General features: G+C 45.0%; 1 protein-coding gene across 1 annotated transcript in view; it reads left to right on the forward strand.

Annotated features, from left to right (window-relative positions):
- Rragd (Ras related GTP binding D) overlaps window positions 1-23705 on the forward strand; it is a 48980-nt gene that overhangs the window by 9156 nt on the left and 16119 nt on the right. The window contains exon 2 of the mRNA XM_028872756.2: window positions 20932-21227. Coding sequence (XP_028728589.1) covers window positions 20932-21227 — 296 coding nt within the window. The remainder of the gene's footprint in view (window positions 1-20931; window positions 21228-23705) is intronic.

Genomic DNA, 23705 nt, shown 5'->3' on the forward strand with positions numbered 1-23705 from the left:
AGCATTGTAGTTGAGGAACAGTTGTCAGGAGCTGTCAGGACGAGAACGTAACTGAGATGCGGAAGCCCCACTGCCCCTCAGTCTACGTGATGTACGGACAGCCCTGATCTCATTTTAACCTGAGTACCCTGTGGATTTTTACATGTGCTGAGCTTGAGAATGTAGTGCAGCTAAGCTGAGACTTCAGTGCGTGTCTCCTTTGGCTTCCGCTCCATATCTTGTTCACGAACAGCAGGAGTGTTTTTCAAGCAGCTTAGTTCTGTTGAGGACAGACTGAGGCACTTCTTAACCCTTTGTTCTTTGTTGTTAATGCAGTAAGGCAAGTCTCATCCTTCAAAATGCTGCCCCAAATCAAACTCCAGAGACGGACAAGAATTAAACCATTAAATACAATTCAACAGGGCTGGAGAGACGGCCGAAGTGGGTACAGTGCTTGCCCTGCAGGCCTGAGGACCTGAGTTCAGATTCCAGCATCCACTTAAGGGTGTGGGTGTGTGGTATGTGCCTGTAATCTCAGCCCTGGGGAGGAAGACGAGAGACCCCTGCAGCTTACAACCGACCTAGGCAAGGTGCAAGTACCAGACTCAGACAGGGATCCTTCCGCAAAATAAGGTGGGTAATGAGGAAGTCCACCTGGCACACACACACACACACACACACACACACACACGCACACGCACACACACACACACACACCACACACACACACGTTATCGTACCCCCCCAAACCAATTACCATAGATTTAGAGGTGTCCTGGTCCCTGGTTTTGATCCTCAGCACCCCACATAAACTCATAATTGTGTCATAAATAGTGATTAATTTTGTCAGCCAGACTTAAATTTGCTAAAGTAAATTCCTGTGCTTTAAAATCTGACAAGGAACGAGACTAAAAGATATCCCTATTGTTCTCTGCTCTTCCAGCATTTAATCAGACAGTAAAAGGTTTTCCCCAAAGCCCTCAGTTTTCAGGGGAAACTTGGTGAAGACAGCTGCTCACCCCAGTCTGCTTGAGTCTGGTCTGTGTTTTCACAGTGACCTGTGACCATTGGAGTCGGAGGAAGTGACGACAGTCTGGATTGTCACTGGAGTCAACAGTAGGGTGAGCTGGTGATATTCCCTGAAGGATATACAGGTGCTGAATACAGTAAGTCCCACCTACCAGCCGTTAATAAGCTGGGTGTGGTGGTATAAATCTGTAATCTCAGCACTCCAAAGACGGGGCATAGGATCACCGGTTCAAGGTCTGAACTGCACCTGATGCAGTACTTTTATTAGCCACCTCTCCCCTTTTATTATTAGGACAGACGTAGGGTAGTGTAAAGGAAAACACAAGGAAGTGTAAGCAAGTTCTAGACAAGTGATGGGTTCTGAGTTTGAAAGAGCGTCTTGTCTTTCCAGGCTTTCTGTCCCAGGTGTCACTTTATTTTAGATTGTCCTCCCCAACCCCAGAGCAGTGCAGCGCATTTCTGCTTCCTAAGTCACCTCTTTCTTGTTCCAGCCTTTTTTATTCTTTAGTATCTTGTCCTTCTCATAAACAGTGGGCACTAGTGCTCACATACAATCCTGCACACCCTCAAGCATCAGTCCCTGCCTGCCTTCTTCCTTAGTGAGGCAGTATGACTTGTTAGTGCTGGACCCTGGGGCCTCCAGGGATCCCAGTGTCTCAGACTCCCATCTCACAGTAGCTGGGATACTGGGATACAAATGCGTAGTGTTGTATTAGGCTGAAAGTACATTGTGAGGATCTAGACTCGCGGCCCCAGACCCATACCACTTTAAAAATTAAAATAATAAAAATTCTGTCTCCTCTGTCGAACCTTATAAAGTTCTTTGGTGACAGTGGCTCTCCCTAGTTTTGCTGTGACTCAGATAGGCCCTTCAGCTCCTCTATTAATGTGTCTGAGAAGCCGTTGATTCTCTTCTTAGAGCTCTCTGATAAGGATTGTCACTTGTTTCTCAGTGTGTAAAAGAGGTTTGTGTAAAAGCAGCCTCGAGTTTCTCTCAAGCAATTTAAAAAAGTTCCTAAGAACACTTCCTCCTTTAGGAAGTACTGGTAAATTACAACACGTTAGAGACAAAACTGAATATATATTGAATATTTATGTATTCAGTCATGCTTTTTAGTTCCCCACTAGTATGATTTGAGAGAATTTTATAAAAGATTTTGTTTCTACATATAACTTTTATCTTATGTCTTTGGGATAGGGTCTCACTATGTAGTCCGAGTTGACCTGGAACTTGCTATGTAGGATAGTCTGTCCTCAGATTTAAGAGATCTACCCTCAAAGGACTCACTGCCATAAGCCAGAGTTTATGAAGAGAGCATCCCTGTTTGCCCAGGGAGAACCCCTAGACTAGTGGTGTTTAGGAATATTTGACTATGCAAAAATGTGTTGTATTTGTTTAACTATGTAAAGATGTGTTGCTGTTTTACCTTGCCTGCCTAAGGCACCTGATTGGTTTAGCAAAAAGCTGAACAGCCAATACTGAGGGAGGAGGTATAGGCGGAGCTTCCAGGCAGAGAAAAGGGGCAGAGAGAGTAAGTAGGAGGAAGTTAGGCTTGGGGATGAAAAAAAAAGAAGAAGGAAGAAAAGGAGATGACAGGGGCCAGACAGACAGACAGACATGAAGAAAGCAGAAAAGTAGGACATACGGAATGAAAGAAAGATAAAAAGCCCCAAGATGAAACATAGATGAATAGAAACAGGTTAAATTAAGTTAAAAGAACTAGTGGGACAAGCCTACGTTAAGGCCAAGCATTCATAACTAATAATAAGCTTTTGTGTCTTTATTTGGGAGCTGGTTGGTGGCCCAAAGAAAAACCACCACTACACAGTGGTTCTCAACATGTGGGTTGCCACCCTTTTGCGTGTGTGTGTGTGTGTGTGTGTGTGTGTGTGTGTGTGTGTGTGTGTTGAATGACACTTTCAAAGGTATCCTATGTTAGATACCTGCATATCAGATATTTACATTACGAACTCATAACTAGCAAAATCACAGTTATGAAGTAGCAGTGAAAAATTTCATGGTTCTGGGGGGCACCAGAACACGAGGAACTGTTTTAAAGGGTTGCAGCATTAGGAAAGTTGAGAACCACTGTTGCCGACCTAAGGAGCCTGTGAAGAAGATCGGTGTGAGGAAGTGCACCCTGACACTCTAATCTCATTTTCTTCAATTCTGGCTAATTGGTCATGGTTCTGACCAAGCACAGTCTTTCAGAGCTCATGTGCTCTGTGCTCATGGCACAAATCCATCTTCTTTTTGCAAGGCTCCTTAGGTTCGGGCAGGGCTCTGCTGGATAATTCTAGGTGAAATAACCGGTCTAAAGTGTTAAAGACTGATAATATCCCAACCAGGTGACTCTCTCCCCTAATTGCTGTCCCTTGGCAGGGGGTGGCAAGGTCCCCTAGGACTGAGCAGGATCAGGACTGGGGGGTGAAGGGGAATATCTGCTGTGTCCCTGACTGTGATAATTTCTCCTGGACAGAGTGACTGATTCACTTCACACACAATACCAAGTGCCAGAGTCAGGCATAAAGTTTGTTTCTTTTCCTTTTTTTTCTTCTTTCTTTCCTTTTTTTTTTAAGGTTTTATTTTATGTATATGAGTGTTTGGTTTGCATGTATATATGTACATTTTGTGTGTGCCTGGTGCCCATGGAAGTCAGAAGGTGTTGGATGGCTGTGAGCCGCCATGGGTTGCTGAGAATTGAAATCGAACCTGGTTCCTCTGCAGGAGCAGTAAGTGCTCTGAACGGCTGAGCTCCAGACATGAAGTTTTTGTGTGTGTTTGTTTATGTGAGTGTGAGCATGCACATGTGTGTGGAGACCAGAAGTCAACCTTGAGTGTCATTCCTCAGGTGCCTTGTCTTTTGAGACAGGATCTCTCACTTGACCAGGAAGTCACCAAATGGACTGGGCTGTGAACACCAGGGGTCTGTCTGTTGCCGTGACCCTAGCCCTGGGATTATAAATGCAGGCTACCACACCCTGCATTTTTTTTTTTTTAAATATGAGGCAGTGTAGTGGTTTGAATAGGTATGACCCTCATCGACTTACGTGTTTGAATGCTTGGCCCACAGGGAGGGGCACTGTGGGGGCGGGGCTTTGAGGTCTCATATATGCTCAAGCCACACCCAGTGTGGTGCACAGTCTCCTTCTGCTGCCTGAGTGGGGAGGGGGATCAAGATGTAGAACTCTCAGCTCCTTCTCAAGCACCATGTCTGCCTGCATGCTGCCATGCTTCTGCCATAAGGATAATGGACTAAACCTCTGAAACTGTAAGCCAGCTCCAGTTAAATGTTTTCCTTTATAAAGAGTTTCTGTGAACATGATGTCTCTTCACAGCCATAGAAACCCTAACTAAGGAAGACAGAGTCTCTCTATGTAGCCCTGGCTGTCCTAGAATTATCTATGTAGATCAGGCTGGCCCCAAACTCACCTGCCTCTGCCTCCTGTGTGTTGGGATTAAAGGTAAATGCCACCGTGCCCGGCTCATGTCCCACTGCAGGTCACCGACCTTTGAGTCATACCATATGCCACACCCATCCTCATAAACAAGTGAATGAGCCAGATTGAAAACGGAAGGCAGAAAATGGTGTATTCCGAGTGCCACCTTGTGAACAGGGCCAAAGAGATCCAGCAGAGCCCCGAGACTGCCTCTTCTGGGTCCTGAAGTAAGATTAAAATTTAAATAAAGGTCCCAGGATACGCCTGTGTGGGCAGTCCCATCAAGCTGTGGTCCCGCCCACCGCTGACCCAGCATTGTCTGGGCTTCAGTCTCATCCTGTGAGGTGGTCTGACAAGTAGTGAGAACTATATGAGATCTCCTAAAGCCCAGGCCCCCTCTGGCAGGTACCCTTTCCTTCTCCTTTGGGGTCCACTGTTTGAGTAGTCTGGTAATCAGCCTGACAGACACAAGTGTCTCTTCTGCCAGGCCTGTGAGGAGCTGAAAGGGTCAGATTATTCAATACCAACACTCTTCCCCCAGCCCCAGGGCGTCGTTTGAGTCCTGCACACAGACCTTCCTCGGGAGCCTTATTTCTGGAGGGAACTTCCTGAAACGTGAATGAGACCATGTTAATCTCTTGTATTAGGGTGAAATGCAAAAGTTGCCAGCACTGAATTGGTGAGCTAGTCTATGTTGTTGAACAAAACAGCTCTCACCTCAACTGGTTTATTCCGGAGCAACTCTGAGTGACTTTGGCATGGGGATATAATAGAATGTTCTAACATAGAAATATTTTATAATAACAACAGAGTTAGAAATCAAGACATTAAAAAAAAATACAGTGTCAAGGACACCAGAGAGAAGGATTTCAGTAAGATGAGGGAATCTCCTATAAACCTCAGCTGCTGATGGCTTTCTTAACTTTCGGATTGATGGGAGCTCGTAGTGGGCTAAATTGATGCATTCCAAAAGGCTTTCGCTGTCAATCACGGAAGTGGGCCGGGAATGGCTGTTTAGGGGGCTAATGATAGTCTAGGAAAAGGTGTAATCAAGCTCTGGATCTGCAACATTCCAACCTCTCCACATCACTGCATTTCTCATCAGTCGGTCTGCAGACACAGCTTCAGAAGTCTCATGCACATCTGTTGGGGCCTTGTCAACTAATTTATTCAAGGTAGTTACTGAGTGGTTGCCACATGCCTTATGTACGTATCCTTCTGCGAGAGACAGCACACAAGGAAACCAATAGGACAGATATGCAAAGTAAAAGAATTGCGCAGTGAGGACTATTTAAAAGACACAGGTTCTAACCTAGGAAGTGATGGGGTATGGTTTAGCAGAGAAGGTGATATAGCAGGGCTGAGTGAGGGAGAAAAAGTCTGGGGAAGCCTCCCAGATAGAGGAAGATGTGAGGCAAGACCCTGTGAGGCCCTTCCAGAAAGCTTGAGTGGCTGGGGAGGAAGGAGAGTTAGGTGTGTGGGTGAGAATAGTGTTTAGAGAGAGAAGATAGCATCGGGGTGCTCCTGGGCTGTGGCTCCTTGTAGACAGACGTTTCCTGTCCTGACCACCTGCTCCCCATCCTGGTAGCTGCTCCAAATTACCACACAGAGACTTAATATTGTTTATAAATGCTTGGTCGATAGCTCAGGCTTATTACTAACTAGCTTTTACATTTAAATTAACCCATTTTTATTAATCTATGGTTTGCCATGCAGCTCGTAGCTTTACCTGTTCCTCTAGCATCTTTCTTCCCCTGTAGCTTGCTGGCATCTCCCCTGACTGCCTTCCCTCTTCCCACCATTCTCAGTTTGGCTTTCATACCTAATTTCCTGCCCAGCTACTTCCTGCCTACTTCCTGCCCAGCCTGTCAGCTTTTTATTAACCAATGACCAATGAGAGTAATACATATTCATAGTGTAGAAAGGATTGTTCCACAGCAGCTCTTCTTGCCTTCAGGATGCACCCTGGCCTTCCATCCCTGTAACTTGCTCAGGTCTCCTCCTAGAACAACCTTTGTCTCCACAGTTCCTCTTTAAGGCTTTGAACTTTTAGCTTCCAAAGCATTGTTGTGTGCCTTTCTCAAGTTTCTATCCCTCTCTTTGCATCTGCAGCCCTGCCTCACGTGGGGAGGCATTCAGGGCATGAAATAAGAACAATACCCTTTTACATGTTTCATCTCATGTCAGAACAGCCTCCAAGGCCCTTTGCCACTCTTTAGAGCCCTCTGTGGAGCGTCCTGTCTGTGATTCTTCCTGTAGCTAGCTTCTGACATCATACTGTACAGGGTACCTGCTGGCCTTCAGCATTTATCTTCCCCAGTCCCACGAGACATGATCAGGAAGTGGTGGAGAGCCCTTCTGCGGGAGGCTGAGGCACTTAGCTTCCTCCTGGGAGCTCTCCCTAGTGTTGTGGAGATGGGAGCTGCTTGGGGGAACTCAGAACTGCATTCTGTGGGAAGAGACTTGAACCCTGGACAAGTATATTACATATGCTACATACACTGGTACTCTGCCTGTCATGCCATCGAGGCCCTAGGGTCTTCTTAGGCAGATTTTGGAGCAGACAGAAAGGGGTTTGGTGGAGTGCTTCCCGGGCAAGCAGGAAGCTCTGACTTCAGTCCCTATCACCACGTAAACCAGTGGTGCAAGCCTGTAATACCGGCGGTTAGGGGGTAGAGGCAGGAGGATCAGGAGTTTGAGATCATGGTCTGCTCTACGGGGAGTTTGCTGAAGCCATGATCAACCCAATCATGTTCTCAACATTGTGGCCGATGGCGAGCCCCTGGGCCTAGTCTCCTTCAAGCTCTTTGCAGTCAAAGTTCCAAAGACAGCAGAACACTTTCGTGCTCTGAGCACTGGAGAGAAAGGATTTGGATGTCACGGTTCCTCCTTTCACAGAACTATTCCACGATTCATGTGTCGGGGTGGTGATGTAACACGCCACAAAGACGCCGGTGGCAGGTCTGTCCACGGGGAGAAATTTGAGGATGGAACTTCATCCTGAAGCATACAGGTCCTGGCATCTTGTCCACAGTGAATACTGAGTCAAACAAGATGGTTCCCAGTTTTCCATGTGTGTAACATGAAATCTAATAGGTCTTTTAATAAAAAACCTGGAGCCAGATATTGGGGTAAATGCTGAAAGATCAGAGAGACAAAGGAACAAGCCACTGCCACGTCTTACCGCGCCAACTCCACGAATCCTCAGTTTGAAAGCCTCCCAGGCCTTAGCCGAAAAAGCTTCAGCCCAAAAGCCCTTAGCCGAAAGGGCTCCTCAAACGAAAAGGGCTTCTGCTAAAAAGCCTTTAGTTCCTGTCTCCTGACGCCCTGTCTACCTTTCTCCTCTCAGCGACCTCACTTCCTTCCTAGTGCTGGCATCAAAGGTGTGTGACTCCTGAGTACTGGGATTAAAGGTGTATGCCACCACTGCCTGGCTCTGTTTCTCTCCTAGACTGAGTCAATCTCATGTAGTCCAAGGTGGCTTTGAACTCACAGAGCAGCCTCCACAGTGCTAGGATTAAAGGTGTGTGCCACCACTGCCTGGCATCTATGTTTAATCTAGTGTGTAGACAAAGTTCTAAACTGTCTTATTAAATAAGAAACACGAGACCCGGCGGCAGCCGGCAGAGACATTCAGGCCCAGCGGCAGCCCACAGAGGTAGACGGGCCCAGCGGCGGCCTGCTGAGGTAAACGGACCCGGCGGCAGCGGCCGACAGGGACATTCAGGCCCAGCGGCGGCCCACAGGGGTAGACAGGCCCAGCGGCAGAGACAAGCAGACGCAGGTAGGCCTGTGGCGGCGGCCTGTGGAGGTAGACGGGCCCAGCAGCGGCCCGCTGAGGTAAACGGGCCCGGCGGCAGCGGCCGACAGGGACATTCAGTCTCGGCTGCAGCCTGCAGAGACATTCAGGCCCGGTGGCGGCCTCCAGAGGCAGACAGGCCCAGCGGCAGCTGACAGGGACATACAGGCCCGGTGGCGGACTGCAGAGGTAAACAGGCCCAGGGACGGAGACAAGCAGACGCAGCTTGGAACAGGGACGCCCCTAACCCCAACATCTGGGAAGAAGCTATCTCGGTGGGTCAGAACCAGAACGAATCTGAACACTCCGTCTGAGAACAACCCAGGGCCCAGCTGCTGATCCTGTGAAACCCAACAATTTGGAGGTGTTGGTGAGACTACCCTGCTCAGCTGAAACCCATCTGGGAGAGGATTCAGATGCCTACAGTTTAAAGTCTGAGGAATCAAGATCAGCTGAGGAGTTGACAAATGAACAAAACGTGACCTGGGAACACAGAAGAAGGCGCTACCCAGACACCAAACCAGATCACCAGAATCATAAGTATATAATTCACCGATCGAAATCAGCTGCCCCTGAAGAAATAGCCCAATAGCACCAATTTAACCAAGAACCACTACTAAACCAAGACTAAAAATTAGAACAAGAGAGGCACTCTCAGACACAGACACCACCTGCACCTCACAGAGGAAGAGATGAGTAGACGCCAGTGCAAAAATACAAGCAACAACATAAAGACCTATATGGCAACATCAGAACCTAGTGATTCTACACCTGCAAGACCTAAACATACCATGACAGAAGAAACAGAAGAAATCAACCCTAAAAATGACATTAAGAAGATGATAGAGGCCCTTAAAGAAGAAATAAAACATTCCCTCAATGAGGAAATAAAAACTTTCCTTAAAGAGGAATTGAAAAACTACCTTAAAGAGGAAATAAAAACTTTCCTTAAAGAGGAAATAAAAAACTCCCTTAAAGAGGAAATAAAAAACTCCCTTAAAGAGGAAATAAAAACTTCCTTAAAGAGGAAATGAAAAACTCCATTAAAGAGGAAATAAAAAACTCCCTTAAAGAAATGGAAGAAAAAACGAACAAAAAATGGGAAGAAATCAAATCAAGCCAAGAAAAAGCAATTAAACAGATGAAAGAAACATTCCAAGATCTGAAAAATGAATTTGAGACAATAAAGAAAACACATGCTGAGGGAATGCTGGAAATAGAAACCCTGACAAAACGAACAGGAACTACAGAAACAAGCATAACCAACCGATTGCAAGAAATGGAACAGAGAATCTCTGACGCTGAAGACATGATAGAGAAAATAGATTCGTCAGTCAAAGAAAACAATAAAGACAAAAAAGTCCTAACACAAAACGTCCAGGAAATTTGGGACACCATGAAAAGACCAAACCTAAGAATAATAGGGATAGAAGAAGGAGAAGAATACCAACTCAAAGGCACAGAAAATATATTCAACAAAATCATAGAAGAAAACTTTCCTAACCTAAAGAAAGAAATACCTATGAAGATACAAGAAGCTTACAGAACACCGAATAGGCTGGATCCAAAAAAAAAGTCCCCTCGCCACATAATAATCAAAACACTAAACACACAGAATAAAGAAAAAATATTAAGAGCTGCAAAGGAAAAGGACCAAGTAACATATAAAGGCAAACCCATCAGAATAACACCAGACTACTCAATAGAGACTATGAAAGCTAGAAGATCATGGACAAACCTCATGCAGACACTAAGAGACCACGGATGCCAACCCAGACTATTATACCCAGCAAAACTCTCAATCACCATAGGCGGAGTAAACAAAATATTCCAGGATAAAACCAGATTTAATCAATACCTGTCCACAAACCCAGCCCTACAGAAAGCACTAGAAGGGAAAATTCAACCCAAAGAAGCTAAACACATCCATGAAAAATCAAGCAATAGATAATCCTACACCAACATACACCACAGAAGGACAACACAACACAACCAAAAAAATAACAGGAATTAACAATCACTGGTCATTAATATCCATCAATATCAATGGTCTCAACTCACCTATAAAAAGACACAGGCTAACAGAATGGATAAGAAAACAGGACCCATCCATATGCTGCATACAAGAAACACACCTTAACTCCAAAGACAGACACTACCTCCGAGTAAAGGGCTGGGAAAAGGTTTTCCAAGCAAATGGACCTAAGAAACAAGCTGGTGTAGCTATCCTAATATCTAATAAAATAGACTTCAAACTAAAATCAATCAGAAGAGACCAGGATGGACATTACATATTCATCACGGGAAAAATCCACCAAGATGAAGTCTCGATTCTAAACATTTATGCTCCAAATACAAAAGCACCCACATTCATAAAAGAAACACTACTAAAGTTTAAAACGCACATCAAACCCCACACATTAGTAGTGGGAGATTTTAACACACCACTCTCACCAAAAGATAGATCTACCAGACTGAAACTTAACAAAGAAATAAAGGACCTAACAGATGTTATGACTCAAATGGACCTAATAGATATCTACAGAATATTCCATCCTAACACAAAAGAATATACCTTCTTCTCAGCACCCCATGGAACCTTCTCAAAAATTGACCACATGCTTGGACACAAAACAAATCTCAACAGATACAAAAAAATTGGAATAACCTCCTGTATCTTATCAGACCACCATGCCTTAAAATTAGAACTCAATAACAACAAAAATTATAGAAAACCCACAAACTCATGGAAACTGAATAATGCCCACCTGAAACATCAATGGGTCAAGGAAGAAATAAAGACAGAAATTAAAGAGTTCCTAGAATTCAATGAAAATGAAAGTACAACATACCCAAACTTATGGGACACTATGAAAGCAGTGCTAAGAGGAAAATTCATAGCTCTAAATGCACACATAAAGAAGATGGAGCAATCCCATACCAAGGAATTAACAGCACAACTGAAAGCTCTAGAACAAAAAGAAACAAACTCACCCAGGAGAAATAGACGCCAGGAAATAATCAAATTGAGGGCTGAAATCAACGAAATAGAAAACAAGAGAACAATACAAAAAATCAATGAAACAAAGAGTTGGTTCTTTGAAAAAATCAACAAGATAGACAAACCACTAGCCAAATTAACCAAAAGGCAAAGAGAGAGCACCCAAATTCACAAAATCAGAAATGAAAAGGGAGACATAACAACAGACAATGAGGAAATCCAGAGAATCATCAGATCATACTTCAAAAACCTGTACTCCACAAAAATGGAAAACCAGGAAGAAATGGACAATTTTCTGGATAAATACCAAATACCAAAATTAAATCAAGACCAGATAAACCATTTAAATAGACCAATAACCCCTAAAGAAATAGAAACAGTCATCAAAAGTCTCTCAACTAAAAAAAGCCCAGGACCAGATGGTTTCAGTGCAGAATTCTACCAGACTTTCAAAGTAGAACTAATACCAATCCTCTTCAAAGTGTTCCACACAATAGAAACAGAAGGAACACTACCAAACTCTTTTTATGAGGCTACAATTACCCTGATACCCAAACCACACAAAGATGCAACAAAGAAAGAGAACTACAGACCAATCTCCCTCATGAACATTGATGCAAAAATACTCAACAAAATATTGGCAAACCGAATCCAAGAATACATCAAAACAATCATCCATCACGACCAAGTAGGATTCATCCCAGGGATGCAAGGATGGTTCAACATACGGAAATCAGTCAATGTAATACACCATATAAACAAACTGAAAGAAAAAAACCACATGATCATCTCCCTAGATGCTGAAAAAGCCTTTGACAAAATCCAACACCCCTTCATGATAAAGGTCTTAGAAAGAATAGGAATACAAGGAACATTTCTAAACATAATAAAAGCAATTTATAGCAAGCCAACAGCAAACATCAAATTAAATGGAGAGAAACTCAAAGCGATACCACTAAATTCAGGAACAAGACAAGGCTGTCCACTCTCCCCATATTTATTCAATATAGTACTAGAAGTTCTAGCTAGAGCAATAAGACAACAAAAGGAGATCAAAGGGATACAAATTGGCAAGGAAGAAGTCAAACTTTCACTATTTGCAGATGATATGATAGTATACATAAGTGACCCAAAAACTCTACCAGGGAACTTCTACAGCTGATAAACTCCTTCAGTAAAGTGGCAGGATACAAGATCAACTCAAAAAAATCAGTAGCCCTCCTATACACAAATGATAAAAGGGCTGAGAAAGAAGTCAGAGAAACATCACCCTTTACAATAGCCACAAATAATATAAAATACCTTGGGATAACACTAACTAAACAAGTGAAAGACCTTTTTGATAAGAACTTTAAATCTCTAAAGAAAGAAATTGAAGAAGATATCAGAAAATGGAAGGATCTCCCATGCTCATGGGTAGGTAGGATTAACATAGTAAAAATGGCAATCTTACCAAAAGCAATCTACAGATTCAATGCAATCCCCATCAAAATCCAACACAATTCTTCACAGACTTGGAAAGAAAAATACTCAACTTTATATGGAAAAACAAAAGACCCAGGATAGCTAAAAGAATCCTATATGATAAAGCAACCCTTGGAGGCATCACCATCCCGGACCTCAAACTCTACTATAGAGCCATAGTAATAAAAACAGCTTGGTACTGGTATAAAAACAGACATACGGACCAATGGAATCGAATTGAAGACCCTGACATTAATCCATGCACATATGAACACCTGGTTTTTGACAAAGGAGCCAAAACTATACAATGGAACAAAGAAAGTATCTTCAACAAATGGTGCTGGCATAACTGGATGTCAATATGTAAAAGATTACAAATAGATCCATATCTGTCACCATGCACAAAACTCAAGTCCAAGTGGATCAAAGACCTAAACATAAATCCAGTTACACTAAACTTAATAGAAAAGAAAATAGGAAGCACTCTTGAACGCATTGGCACTGGAGACCATTTCCTAAATAAAACACCGACAGCACAGACCCTGAGCACAACCATTAATAAATGGGACCTCTCAAAACTGAGAAGCTTTTGCAGGGCAAAAGACACAGTCAATAAGACAAAAAGACAGCCAACAGATTGGGAAAAGATCTTCACCAACCCACATCTGACAGAGGATTGATCTCCACAATATATAAAGAACTCAAGAAACTAGACATCAAAGCACTGAACAGTCCAATTAAAAAATGGGCTAAAGAGCTAAACAGAGAATTCACAAAACAAGAACTACAAATGGCTGAAAGACATTTAAAGAAATGCTCAACATCCTTAATCATCAGAGAAATGCAAATCAAAACGACTCTGAGATACCACCTTACACCTGTTAGAATGGCTAAGATCAAAAACACCAATGACAACCAATGTTGGAGAGGATGTGGAGCAAAGGGAACACTCCTCCACTGTTGGTGGGAATGTAAACTTGTACAACCACTGTGGAAATCAGTATGGCGGTTTCTCAGAAAATTAGGAATCGAACTACCTCAAGACCCAGCCATACCACTCTTGGGCATATACCCAAAGAATGCTGATACATACCATAAAGATACATGCTCATCTATGTTCATAGCAGCACTATTTGTAATAGCCAGAACCTGGAAACAGCCTAGATGCCCATCAACGGAAGAATGGATGAAAAAAATGTGGTACATATACACAATGGAGTACTACTCAGCAGAGAAAAACAATGAAAGCATGAAATTTGCAGGCAAATGGATGGAACTAGAAAAAATCATCCTGAGTGAGGTAACCCAAACCAGAAAGACAGTTATGGTATGTACTCACTCATTGGTGGATTCTAGATATAAAATGAACAATCAGACCACAACCCATAGAACCATAAAGGCTATATATATATATAGCATGGAGGTCCCTAGGACGACTGTGGCTTATAATAAATTTCAGTTTTACTCAATTATTGAAAAAAAATAGCCAAATGAATAGAAACACATGAACTATGAACCAAAGGCTGAGGGCTCCCAGCTGGATCAGGCCCTCTGAATAGGTGAGACAGTTGATTGGCTTGATCAGTTTGGGAGGCATCTAGGCAGTGGGACCAAGTCCTGTGCTCAATGCATGAATTGGCTGTTTGAAACCAGGAACTTATGCAGGGACACTTGGCTTAGTCTGGGCGGAAGGGACTGGACCTGCCTGGACTGAGTCTACCAAGTTGATCACAGTCCTCGGGGGAGGACTTGTCCTGGAGGAGGTGGGAATGGAGGGTGGGCTGGGGGTAAGGGGAGGGCGTGGGAGGGGGGAGAATAGGGGAACCCATGGCTGATATGTAGAACTGAATGGTATTGTAAAATAAAAAATATATGTCACAAAAAAAAAAAACAAAAAAAAACAAAACAAAACAAAAAAAAAAAAAAAAAAAAAAAAAGAAACACAAAGCCAAATACAGAGTTAAAAGCCCAAGAGATCCGAGCATTAGCGAAGAGCCTTTAGCCTGCCACTCACTGCCGTCCTTCCCCTGAGAGAGAGACCTTCTCCTGTGTGACCTGTCTTTTTTTTTGCCTTTCTCTTCTACCTTCTCATTGGCTCTAAACCCAACCACATGATTTCCTCATCACTGCCTGTCTATACAGACCTCCAGGTCTCTATGGTTCATACTGGGACTAAAGGTTAGGGTCACCGCTTGGCTGTGTTCTTGACTATGCAGAGACTCTGCCTGCCATGTGATCGTGGTTAAGGTCGTGCGCCACCACTGGATTTACGCTAAATGGCTTGCTTTTAGCTCTGATCCCCAAGCAACTTTATTAACATACAGATAAAATCACATTTCAGCACAAATAGAATATCACCATACTAGTGGCTGTTTCTGGCCTCTGATCTTCAGGCAAATTTTATTAGAGTACACAATATATCTCACCCCACATCTGCACTGCTAAGACTGAGTAGCTGGGTGGCCAGCGTGGTCTTGAGGAAAGGGGGAAGAAGGCGTGGGCATCGTGGAAGCCCCAGGGTGTTTTGGTCCAGGAATGACAGGACCAGCAAGAAGATCACCATTGCTGACTGTGGACAAGTCTGACTCCTTCTCCTTCGGTAGCACAGGAGAGCAGCCCCACCCCATCTGCTCACAGTACCCCATAACCCTGCTCTCACTGAAGATCCGTGGGTTCCACATTTTCCTCATTGCCCTCCAAGTCCACATGGACTGCAGAGTTAAGTTAATGATTATGAATAGATTAAGTAAGAACTGTGAAGGAGGAGGAGGAGGTGGGTGGGAGGACTGGTGGAGGACTTGTCAGTACTTTCCTATCTTCAGCAATGGTGCATTAATGTATTTTCCAGTGGTGACTCACAATAATAAAACATTTTCATCAGGAACCAGCACATACATGTAAATAAACGTGAGTTTCACTAAGTAGTGCTTATTCTATACGTAATAGATTGCTGGTTTCTTCTTTTAAAGAATTTTATTTGTTTATTCTATAAGTAATAGATTCTGTTTGCTGGTTTCTTCTTTTAAAGAATTTTATTTGTTATTTGTGTTGTTGCCATTGTTTTATTGATTTTTTTAAAACAGTGACCAATGTGTCCTGTTATAAATTATGAGTATAGAGTCTTCGATGTTAGATCGTATGGTTTGATAGGAATTTCAACCACACCCCATGGTCGTGCATGTCCGGTGGGACACTTAGTGATCTCCACCTAGTCATTTCCGGGTCATACGTCCTGCGTGACCCATGCCCCATGGTTACATGGTTATGTAGTTGCACAGTTGTGTGGACATGCATGATCTCTATGTGTGGGCCCGTGTGTGCAGATGCTTCCTGGCCTTTATAAGGTGGTGCCATGTTCCTCTGTCTCTCTCTCTGTCTCTCTCTCTCTCTCTCTTTCTTTCACTGCACCTCTCCCTCTGCCAGGCCTGGCCTTTTCTCTCCTAATCCCTCTTCTCTCTGATAAAGCCCATTCTAACTCTGGTAACCATGGCTCGTGACTCTTCCACCGAACGACCAGCAATCCTCTCATGGTTGACATGAAGCCATCTTGTAGGACATGGTAAGGCATGGTCTAGTTCTAATGTGGTGGAGGCTCTGCTGAGTGTACTGCCACATCCAGCCGTGTGATCCGGGCAGAGCCCTTACCCAGATCCCTTGGGTACCTGTCAGGATCTGGGGAGGCTCGCAGGAGCGGCAGAGCAGTGGTTAGCCATCTAACTGGAGTGAAGAGGTGCATCACAGGCCTCCAGGGAAACCCGGTCCCTGCTGATGGCATCTTGTTGACCTGGCTGCCATTCCCCACCGGAGTTAGCATGTGCTGGACCCGGGCAGGCAGGAAAACACATCCAGCTCCATGTGCAGTAGCAGCTGCACATCTTGTTTCACTTGCCTGACTTCACCCGATCCTTCTAAACCTCCCTCTTCACCAAGACCCCTTTGCTGCCCCCCACCCCCCTGAGAGGAGACACTCCAGCCTGGATTTACAGACTCAGTGAAGACTACACCCGCATCTAGCAGCATTACCTGGTCAGAAAGACTTACAATGTGTGGACGTTGTATGTAATTCTGGTGACTTTTCGTTTGTTTGTTTATTGAACAAAGTTGTGTTCAGGAAGAGAATGATCAGTAGATGAGGCCAGTGAGACAGATAAAGGTGTTTGCTGCCAGGCCTGAGGACCTGAGTTCAAACCCCAGCACTTCCACTCCCTAGGCTGGTCCCAGGGCGTTGCTCCCATCTAACACTTGTTGTTTGGGAGGTAGAAATAAGAGCAACCAGAGCTCATTCAATTTCTTTTCCTTGGGATTGCATTTTTAAAATAGCTTGTATTAAAGTACAATTTAAAACCCTACACATTTGATAGGGTTTTGAAAGCACCACAGTGTAAAGGAAATATCCACCATGTCCATTGCAAAGTCACCTCATCCCCTTGGGGTTCCTTCCACCCCTGCTCCTGTCCCCAGGCAGCCACTGAGGTCTTGTGTGCCATTGTGTGTTAGTTTATATTGTTTCAGAATGTCAGGAAAAAATAGAACTGGATCCTTTTCTGCAGTTCATCAGTGGGCACCAACGACTTCCTCCTTGCCTCTCTTTCTTCCTGTGCCGACGTCCAACTTGGAACTTGGTGCATACTAGCAAGCACCAGTCGCGGCTTAATTCTTTGTATTGCTGGGATATGCTGTAATTTGCTTATCCACTTACCTGTTGGTGGACATTTGAATTGTTCTCAGTTTTTGAGTATTATGGATAAAGTAGGGATAGTAGGGATGAGGTTGTTTTGTTTTGTTTTCAAGACTGGGCTTCTCTGCATAGCCCTGGCTGTCCTGGAACTCTCTATGTGGACAAGTTTGGCCTCAGACTCACAGAGATCTTCCTGCATCTGCCTTCTGAGTGCTGGGACTAAAGGTGTGCACCACCAACACCCGGCCCAGATGTGCTTTTTTGTGCAAGTTTTCTTTTTAAGAGAGTATGCATGCGCGCACACACGCACGCACGCACGCACACACACTCGGGTGCTTGCAGAGGTCAGAGGCACTGCATCCCCTTGGAGCTGCAGTTACAGGTGGTATAAACTTAACTTGGATCCTCTGTAAGAACAGTATGCACTCTTAACTGCCAATCCATTTCTCTAGCCCATTGTACAAGTTTTGCATGGACATATGCTTTCATTTTTCTTAAGATTTAATTGTTTTGATGTGCATTAGTGTTTTATCTGCATGGATATCTGTGTATTATATGTGTGCCTGGTGCCCACAGAGGCCTAAAGATGGTGTCAGTTGCCCTGGAAACTGGAGTTACAGACAGTAATGAGCCATGTGGGTGCTGGGAATTGAACCTGTGTCTTCTTCAAGAGCAGTCAGTGCTCTTAACCACTGAGGTTCCCCTGCAGCCCCTCCTGATAGTTTCAAGGATTTTGTTGTTTTCAGTGTTTTACATTTCTATTTAGTGGATCTATTTACTTTGTCTTTCTCTGCACTTGGGGAGGGCTCATTGCGCTGTTCAGTCCTGCTGACTAGTCCTGCTCTGCTGTCTTCATTGCTGGGGGACCAGTCCTGCTCTGCTGTCTTCATTGCTGGGGGACTACTCCTGCTCTGCTGTCTTCATTGCTGGGGGACTAGTCCTGCTCTGCTGTCTTCATTGCTGGGGGTTGAACGGAGGTGAGGGCTCTCTATGCAAGGCAGGTGCTCTACCACTGAACGGCAAACCCAACTTTCTCTGAGGCAGGGCCTCATATTGTCCCAAATGGCCTTAAACTGGCCCTCATGAGCACTGGGCTTGTAGGCACAGGTGGCTGTGCTCTGCCCTTGGGGGACTTCTTTGGTAGATAGCAGGACTTCGGAGTCTTACTCCTGATGCCACTAATGTTTATTTTACACCATACAGGGCATTCTCTCTCTCTCTCTCTCCTCTTTGGTTTTTCGAGACAGGGTTTCTCTGTGTAGCTCTGGCTCTGAAACTTGCTCTGTAGCCCAGGCTAGCCTCGAACTCAGAATTTTGCCTGCCTCTGCCTCCCGAGTGCTGAGATTAAAGGCGGCGCTTTCTCCCTCTTTACCAGTTCCTCCTTCCCCTCCTTGTCTGTGTTGAGTCCACCTTTCATCCTGTCTGCCTTGTCCCCACAGCTTTTTTATTTCCAGAACCTCCATGTCCTTTCCCTGGATTGCGCATGCTCTGAGATGATCGTTCTTTTCTTTAGATTCCATCTTTGTACTGGGGCTGTGCTCTGATTCTGTCGTGAACTTGCTGCTCCCATCCATCCAGCCTGCATGCTCTCTGCAATCAGCATCTTAATCGGAACATTTCTCACATGCTCGCCATTTGAGGGAATGTCTGGAAGAGAGATGGCAGGTTCTGCCTCAGACGGTTTTAGTTCCCATGAGCTGCAGTAAGAAGGACTACACCTCGGTTTCCCAGGCCTGCAGGCTCCTCTTTCATCTGTGCTTGTAATGCTTAGGGGCTTCTCATAACTGACTTCTGGGTTTGGGCTTGGCTACTGTCTAGAATGTATACTCTTCTGGTTTTAGGAATTCAGTTTGGGAAGGCACTAACATGTGACCTAAGTCCTGTTTGCTCTGATTTCCTGAGGCAGACTTGTCATGGCAGTCCTGTGAGAGCATGATCACGGATGAGGAAGGAAACTAATGCCTTTTAGAAGTATTTCCTCCCCTAGACTACAACTTGTATCACGTATGGAAGCTGGTTGTTGAACTGGGGAAGACTGTGCAGCCATGGTGTGGGGGAGGGGCATGGTGGGAGCAAGGTGTGTGGAGGGGGCGAGCTGCCTCCTGGACCACATGGAAGGAGGAGAGAACTGGCTCAGGTTATCCTCTGACCTCCACATGCACGCCATGCCCCCTCCCCACCATGAAGAATGTAATTAAATAATTCTTAAATTGAGATGTACTTCGAATACTGTACATGGTATCTGAGTTCGAGGCCAACCGGGGCTACATAGTGAGACTCTGTCTCAAAAATACAAAAAACTAAGTCTTAAAGTCCATAGGTAAACATTCAAGTATTTGGTGTTTGTTACCAATTCAGCAATTGGAGAAGCTGAAAAGGAGAGAGAGAGAGAGACAGACAGACAGACAGACAGAGGACTCACTATGTAATTCTGACTGGCCTTAAGCTCTCGTAAATCTGCCTGTCTCTGCCTCCTGCGTGCTGAGATCAAAGGTGCCTAATCTAAGATCTCTAAGATGTCTGTCTACGTTTCTCCCTAAGAGCTTAGTTTTAGCTCCTAGGTTGAGGTGTTTGGTCCATTTTGAATTAACCTGTGTTCAGTCTCAGGTAAGGGTCTTTGCATGTAGATGACCGGTTGGCCCAGATCCTTGGCTGATTGAGTCTTCATGCCTTGTAGCTCAGACTGGCCTAGACCTCGTGATCCTCCTGACTTGGCCTCCCAGGTGTTGGAATTATAGGTGTGTACCACCACGCCTGCACTACCACACCTGCTTGAGTCTTAATTAATTTAGGTCCTTGATTTCATTTAACGATCATAACAGACCTGAGACCTGTTTATTATCGTCATCGATTACAGATTTTTAAAGCTGATTCTTTTTTTAAGGAAGATTTTGTTTTTCTTTTTTAAATTAGGCATACATTGTCTGTCTGAGCGAGGGTTCATGCACAAGAGTGTGGTCCCCACAGAGTCTGGAAGAGAAGGTTGGATCCCCTCTAGCTGGCTCAGGGAACAGCCTGACTGGAGTGCTGGGACCAGACTCCAGTTCTGTAGGGCAGCCACAGAGCCCTCCCTCCAGCCTCATTTAGTTTAAACGTTAATAGCTGTCCGTGGTTATCTTACCAGGTGACGGAAGCCGACGTGGACAGTCCTGGAGAGAGGTCTGAGTCTCTTGTGCTCTCTCAAGTCCGAGTCAGATCCACAGGGCTCCAGCCAGGAGAGGGTTACCAAGAGCCTAGAGACTCTGACAGCCATGTAGAGGAGGGGGTGGCTAGAGACCTGAGTTCTTTTTCAGGCAGCGAGCTCCAGGAAGCCTTTGCTTTTTGTATTCCAGCGCCCTGCTTGGGATGCTGAGCCATATGACGGGACTCTGCCCTTTGTGGATGTGTGAGGGAGTTGGGCAGTTTTCAGGGTTCTTATGTCCCCACGCTGTCCCCGTCATGAATGGTAGAGGTGACACTGGAAAAGCAGCATCTGAGTGACAGATCATCTGAGGTGGAGGTGTGAAGGACTCACCCCGTCCTTTTCTGTGGTTTCTCCAGTTCTGGACTTCAGTGACCCCTTCAGCACTGAGGTGAAGCCCAGAATCCTGCTCATGGGTCTCAGAAGGAGCGGCAAGTCGTCCATACAGAAAGTTGTCTTTCACAAGATGTCCCCGAGTGAGACCCTGTTCCTGGAGAGCACCAACAAGATCTGCAGGGAAGACGTGTCCAACAGTTCCTTTGTCAACTTCCAGATCTGGGACTTCCCAGGGCAGATTGACTTTTTTGACCCTACCTTCGACTATGAGATGATCTTCCGGGGAACAGGAGCACTGATCTTCGTCATCGACTCCCAGGTACACAGAGCCTCACCAAAGGCAGCACCTATCTACCTCCCCATAGCCATTTGCAGTGTGTGTGTGTGTAAGAGAGATCAGAGGGCATCTCTTCAGAGTCTTCTCTCCTGCACCTTGTGGGGTCAGAGGATCAAGCTTAGGTTGTCAGGTCTGAGCCAAGCACCTTTGCCGGCTGAGTCATCCTGGGCCCAGTGGTTTAGGTTTTCAAATCTGCAATAGGTCCTTCTATCAGACAAGGCTTTCTCAGAGTCCAGTCTTAGCGCAAACTCCCTTAACCCATAAGATCCTAATCTGGTGTGGTAGTTTGGATGTGACTGGCCCCCCATAAGCTCATAGGGAGTGGCACTATTGGGAGGTGTGGCTTTGTTGAGGTAAGTGTGGCCTTCTTGGAGGAAGTGTGTCACTGGAGAGGCAGGCTTTGAGGTGTCATATGCTCAAGTCACACCCAGTATCTCAGACTACTTCCCATTGGCCTGCATATCAAGATGTAAAACTCGCAGCTCCGTCTCCAGCACCATGTCTGCCTGCACGCCTCCATGTCCCACCACGATGATAATGGACTGAACCTCTAAACTGTAAGCCAGCCCCATTTAAATGGTTTCCTTTATAAGAGTTGCTGTGGTCATGGTGTCTCTTCACAGCAATAGAAACCCTAAGACACCTGGGAAACCTCATAGATGTAGGGCAGATCCCAGAAGATGTGTGGAATGATGACAGGTTCTCTGCAACAAACGTTTACTTAGAAGGCTACATATTACAGTATTTATTTTCAAAGCAGATAGAATTCTAAGTGAAAATTTTCTTCTGAATCAAAGTATTATTTTAAATTATTATTTTTAAGATTTTTTGTTTATTATGTATACAGTGTTCTGCCTGCATGTATGTCTGCATGCCAGAAGAAGACACCAGATCTCATAGATGGTTGTGAGCCACCATGTGGTTGCTGGGAATTGAACTCAGGACCTGTGGAAGAAGAGCCAGTGCTCTTAACCTCTGAGCCATCTCTCTAGCCCCTTAAATTTATTATTTTATCTGTATGGGTGTTTTATCTATGTGTATGTCTGTGAACAACCTGTATACCTGGTGCCTTCAGAGGCCTGAAGAGGGTGTCGGATTTCCTGGAACTGGAGTTATAGACAGTTGAGAGCTGCCATGTGGGTACTGGGAATTAAACCTGGGTCCTCTGAAAGAGCAGCCAATGCTCCTAACCACTAAGTCATTTCTCCAGCCCTTGGATCAAATTATTCTTAGCAGTATATACTTGGTTACTATAACTCTTTTATGTGTTTTGTAGATGACTATTAAGATGTGAGGTAGGTATCTCGTAGGAAGATGGATATTTGATTGATTTTCCACAGTTCACGTCTGTCTTTCAATCAGCAGTTCTGCTTTCGTTCATTGCTCCTATAGCTGTGAGTACCCAGAAATGTGCTCATATGGATGAGTTGGGGATACAGAGTGAGTTTTGTCATAACATTTTACTCAAGAATTTTAAATCCTTCCAAATTGTGTCTCTTACATGATCTAATTTTCTGTCATAAAAATTATTTTTAGTAGTTTATTAACAATTCTGTGTAGTCCTCCTTCAACTTGGTTGTAAGCGAAGAGGAGGGAGCCCTTGACTGGTGAGGAGCCCGTTCCCCAGCCATTGGCCGTTCTCTCCATCCTCTCCAACTGGGAGACCAGGCTGGCCAGTGCTGGGGAGGGTGTGTGGGGTTAGGGCCTTAGAGGGTGTCTGAGACTGTGGTGCCAGCTTCAGGCTCTCCCAGGCCTAAAGGGAGCAGTTCTCTAGGGAATGCCAAATCCAGTCTAGAGCGAGGTTCAGGGAGTTCCCTGAAATAAAGTGCCCCTGCCGTCCCGCCCAATCAGCCTTCCAGGAGCATCTTTAGCAAACCCTTGTTCCCGGAGGCTGCACTGTGTGACCAGCTCTGAGTTGCAGGGGTTTCTTCTTCTTCAGCGGGAGGTCTGTAGAGGGAGAGACTGAAATCCAATGCCAGACCCGTGGTGGGTTCATCGGCTCCCTCCCAGAGCTTGTGCATAGACCCTTCACATGCCTGGGCTGTCGGGAGCTGCTCTCCTGGTACTCCAACTTGTACTGACCTGTTTTCTGGCCTGTCTCCCTGTCTGTCTGCCAGCACTGTAAATCAAGGCGCTTGGAGCCCAGGAGTGGCTAGTGCATGCGTAGCACAGGCAGGGGACTCTCATCCCTGGAGTCAGCCCATGTGTTTTTGTAGCTGTTTAAGTGGCTGCCCATGAGTAAGCGGATTCCAACCAGAGCTACGGATCGTTTCAGATGATGGCTTGGTAAATACTCAGATACCATACTGTGCTGTATAGCAGCTCCAGTGCAGATCTGAATAAGGCCTTTATGATATGGCTGTAAGTTAGCCACAAATAGGTATATTTGCTCATTTTTATTTTTTATTTTTATTTGATTTTTAATCATGGGTACATATGTCCCAGTGTGTGAGTCTGTGT

Source organism: Peromyscus leucopus, chromosome 2, assembly GCF_004664715.2.
Source record: "Peromyscus leucopus breed LL Stock chromosome 2, UCI_PerLeu_2.1, whole genome shotgun sequence".
Classification (NCBI taxonomy): domain Eukaryota; kingdom Metazoa; phylum Chordata; class Mammalia; order Rodentia; family Cricetidae; genus Peromyscus; species Peromyscus leucopus.